Here is a 4,589-nt window from a genome sequence, read left to right as displayed (position 1 = left end):
AACAGTTTATGTGTTTTTGTGGTGTAAAATGTATGTAAAATAAGTAGCATTTATAGTTTTATTAGATGTTTTTTAAACTGAAAATGAAATAATTTTCATTTTTATTTTTAGGGTCTAACGGTAGAAAAGAAAAAATAAAATAAAGAAAATGGTCGAATTTTTAACCGTTGCCAGCCCCTTTTTCTTTCTGATTGGTTGTCTTCGTGCGTCTTACCAGCGCCATCACAGTCAAGCCACCGGGGGGTGGTGTTCACGCATGACTTGGCTGTCCAAGCTAGCATCACGTGGAATTTACTCCCCCACTCCGGATAGCCTAACTTGAGCATATAAAAATATTTTTTTTATAAATAAATGAAAGTACATTGCTATAATTATGTTGATTTTTTTTTCTATACAATGCTTTAATAACAAAAAGACCTTAATGGTTAAAAAATTTAACAGAAAAAATGTAAAAACAATGATATTTCTTCTAACGACCCTTCTTATCTAAAATTTCAAAAAATATGTGAACACCAACCCAACCTTTAATCAATAGGAAATTGAAAGAGAATGAGGAAAGTTGACTACATCTAAAATTCAGACTATTTGTACTCACCGTATATGAGACAATTGAACCTTTAATCAACAGGCAATTGAAGGCAATTGAAAGAGAACTGCCTGTGTACTAAATCGATATGAAGTCTTCTTCCTTTTGTCAAAAATCTTCACTAATGACATGGAAAAACTTGTAAAAGAAATGTACTAAAGACAGTCTCAGCATATCATACTAAACATTTGCTTTTAAAATTTAAATATCCGAATAATACTCATCCGTCTAAAAGTTTGTAATATTCAACCTGACACTTAGTTTAGATCATTTTGCTTAATAATCAGTATACTATATAATAAAGTTATATTATTATTGTAAACAAAAATCAACGTCAAAAGTGTCTTGTAATAACTGCTAATTGACAAACATATAAATATGAACGAATTGTTACGTTAAAAAGTTGTATTTAATTTACATGTACGAAAAACAATCATCATAACACTCTACTCAAGAATTCAATGGTATATACATGAATGAAATCTCATGAATCTACTCCTACTACTATGTTTAAAACCCTAATTGAAAAAATATTGTTGATTTGGGTTATAAATGATTGGCAATTCATAAACATCATGATTAGGAGGCATTACTTCCAACCAATGATTCAAATCTTCCAAACTCAAGCTGTCAAGCCACTCATTCCCATCATCACCTCTTTGCATCAAATTTTCCATTTCTTCTATGCTGCTTTGCTCACTTGTACCTTTGACTTTGGTCAAAGATTCAGGTGGCATGTCGCTTAAAAACATGACATCACCTTCAAAGTTACCACCAAATTCACCATCTGAAGTCGTATTATCGCTGTTGTTACTTTGTGATTCATCTAATGGTGACGTAGGATGAAGATCACGTGTATGATGAATGTTATTGTCTTCAGATATGATTTTCACTTTCGGATTGTTCTTCTTGTTGTAAAGACGACATAGAACCCAATCGTCCAACTACACGTATAAAAATACCCATGTGACATGTCAATCCAATGATTTTTATCGAATAATTCTATGTTGATTCAATCAAGAATCACGAAAACGGAACAAAGAAAATGAAAATGTCAAACCCACCTTGGAAATGGTGGTGTGTTTAGAAGGAGTAGTGTTTAGCATCGGAAGTCTATACTCATGCATGATCCAATTCGTCTTGATACCTTTAACGCCTTTTCCTGTGTAAAATACCAAGGCTTTCTTGATTCCAACGATGGTATTCGGGTCGGATTTTCTCTTTATGGGTTTATCAGCTCCGGTAGCCTTCCAGTACCCGTTTCCAGTTACCCGGTTTGGTCTTGACCCGTTAGGGTATTTCCTGTCTCTTGGCGTGAAGAAGTACCATTCGTTTGTTCCAAACAGAGCCAAATCTGAAGAGATTTAGGGGAAAAATCCATCATTAATCAGACTTGGATAATCTGGAAATTGCGAAGTAAGATGTATGGAGTCGAATTAAAAAGTTACCAGGAAGCTCCCATGGATCGTGTTTGTAGAGATCCACATCGGCGATGATCGACGGTGGTGGAGCAACACCACAAATCTCCTCCGCCGTTTGGGATTTGCGACAGAGGTAGTGAACGACGAGCTCTTCGTCGGTTGGGTGAAATCGGAAACCGGGAGGCAAATTCAGCTCAGATTCAGCATCTCTTACCCTTTTTGTTACGGATTTTGACGGCGATCTCATCTTCTAATGCGAATATGCGATATTACCAAAATTGAACTGATTTGATCTATCTGATAAACTTCTTTTCGATTGATGTTGAAATGAGTAGGAGCAGAAGTCGGAGTCGAGGATTTGAAGATGAGGAGAATTGAGGATCCCATGGTAGGGTTTTATACCTGCTCGGTTGCTCCGAATAACTTATGTGGCCTCAGGCCTCGACAAGAGTGGGAGCCATTTTCATGTAGAGATCGTTCCTAGAAGATTCGAGTCACGTGCAAACTTTTAAACAATAATTCTTTGATATTTTAGTATTTTTAAGGTTTATGTTTTATCTTGGCGCGATTATATTATATCCTTAAATAAAAAATTATGTTATATCCAGGCGGGATTGGTGAAATTAGCTGTGTACACTGGAATCTGGTATTATTTATTATTATTATTATTATTATTATTATTATTATTATTATTATTATTATTATTGCATAATAACCATTTTTGAAATCAGAAAATTTAAATCGGAATTGGAACCGAAATTGAAATCAATGAAATTGAAAAATGTTTCACTTTTAGTTCTTATTTTTTTCTGAGTCATTACATGATGGATATTCACCACAAATGGTTGTTAGTTGATTTGTTGATTTCGAAGTTTATCTTTGATTACATTATATTTTCATGATGTTAATAGGATTAACTAACATAACTCCATGTTAATCATTTAGGGTTTGATCTTATGAAGTTTAGGAGTTCCTATGCAACAACAATATAAGATTCATCCATTAATCAACATAATAGAGTAGTATAATTTTTTGGATTTGGGTGTAGACCCAAAACGTATATCGAATTGGAGAAGAAAACTGCCTCCCAAGCTCTTAAATGATTATTAGCTTTCAGTTCGTTGTTTCTCTTTCAACTGATTCATTCTAAACCACAATGGAATGACAAAATTTGTCCATAACTAACCTCCTCCTTCCGTGGATTGAGATTCTCCCCTCCACGAGAGAAAATTCTCAAATTTATATACTTTCCTCTATGTTACATTATGGGCCCTTAAGTTGAATTTCTAATAAATGGGCACCACATTGACTAGTTTCTTATGTGACCACTTTGGCCCATAATCTTTCTATTCAAATCAAAATGGTATTAAGTTAAATTAGTCCTTTAAGATTGTCTAGTTGATGATTTTGGTCCCACAACTTTAAAAGTTTGCATCTAGACGTTTTTTTGACTTGGATGCTAACTAGTATATTGATATTTTCTTAGATAATCCTTCCCCATATAACTTATTACTTTCATTTTTTTTTTTTTTGACTTGGATGCTAACTAGTGTATTGATATTTTCTTAGATAATCCTTCCCCGTATAAACTTATTACTTTCATGTTCTATTTGGTTAATCATCAATGGTCGCTTCTCAACTTTTGACAACTTTGGTAATTAATCATCATTTTTCTTAAATTTGGCTTTATTAAACTTCTATTTTATTTCCATAATCATATTTATCAAGTATTAAATATAAATTTTGATTACTTTATTTTATACTATACTTATTCTATTTTCCAAAATATTTTTTTTTTCACTAAAAGGAAAAAACTTCTTGGACCATTTTGAGAATGTTACAATTACACACCTTTATAAATCATTTTATCCTTGGAATAATCAGGAAAGAATAGAATCACAAGTTTTTTCAATTCATAATCATTATCTAAAATTTTCTTTTTATGTTCTTCGTGTTTAAAGAGGTAGATTTGAATCATTTTACTAACATTGTACTTTCAATATATATTATTTTGTTTAATTTTTTTTCTTAAAAATGATCTCTCTAGTGTATATATATATATATATATATATATATATATATATATATATATATATATATATATATATATATATATATGGATTATAAATATTGTGTGAATATATGATCAAATACTAACCATTACATTAAAAAAAATAAAAGGATATGATCTTAGGGTACATATTATTAACATGAACTACCACTTACTATATTATTACACTTAATTAATTATAATGGAAAACATGTTATTTTATTAGGAGAGAGAAATATAAATTACCTATATTTTTGGCAACTAAAGTCAAGGTAATTAACAAAAAATATCAAATATTATTATTAATTCAAAAAATTCAAATTAAATCATACTTTCTAAGAACACGTTATCTCTCAATATACATATATACATGAACATATATTTTCATTTTTTCAATCTTAAAGAATCTGATTTTATTCAAAAAGTTTTTTTTAGAATTAACATTCTTAAAGAATATACATACATATATTATTAGACAATAATATATCATTCTTTAAGATACATGTATTGCAATATAATCAATAATATAAAT

At 30.6% G+C, this 4,589-nt stretch overlaps 1 protein-coding gene across 1 annotated transcript; it reads right to left on the bottom strand.

Moving 5' to 3' along the window:
• Window positions 1-959: 959 nt before the first annotated feature.
• Window positions 960-2,428, bottom strand: LOC145000895 (NAC domain-containing protein 67-like). The gene is made up of 3 exons (XM_078960195.1): window positions 2,035-2,428; window positions 1,651-1,940; window positions 960-1,530 (listed from the first exon to the last, which is right to left on the bottom strand). The coding sequence occupies exons 1-3, from the start codon at window positions 2,252-2,254 to the stop codon at window positions 1,105-1,107; spliced, it is 936 nt and encodes a 311-aa protein (XP_078816321.1). The 5' UTR covers window positions 2,255-2,428; the 3' UTR covers window positions 960-1,104.
• Window positions 2,429-4,589: the final 2,161 nt, after the last annotated feature.

The sequence above is a fragment of the Lactuca saligna genome, chromosome 6 (assembly GCF_052625555.1).
Source record: "Lactuca saligna cultivar CGN05327 chromosome 6, ASM5262555v1, whole genome shotgun sequence".
Classification (NCBI taxonomy): Eukaryota; Viridiplantae; Streptophyta; class Magnoliopsida; order Asterales; family Asteraceae; genus Lactuca; species Lactuca saligna.
The sequence above is the reverse complement of the archived record's forward strand: the minus strand, read 5'-3'. Positions and strand labels throughout refer to the sequence as shown.

What these genes read in the sequence shown, in the direction of transcription:
- LOC145000895 (XM_078960195.1), bottom strand. Translation starts at nt 2,254, where the DNA reads ATGAGATCGCCGTCAAAATCCGTAACAAAAAGGGTAAGAGATGCTGAA. An exon ending in CGATCCATGGGAGCTTCCTG is followed by an intron (nt 1,941 to 2,034) that starts GTAACTTTTTAA and finishes AAATCTCTTCAG; the next exon opens with ATTTGGCTCTGTTTGGAACA. An exon ending in AACACACCACCATTTCCAAG is followed by an intron (nt 1,531 to 1,650) that starts GTGGGTTTGACA and finishes TTATACGTGTAG; the next exon opens with TTGGACGATTGGGTTCTATG.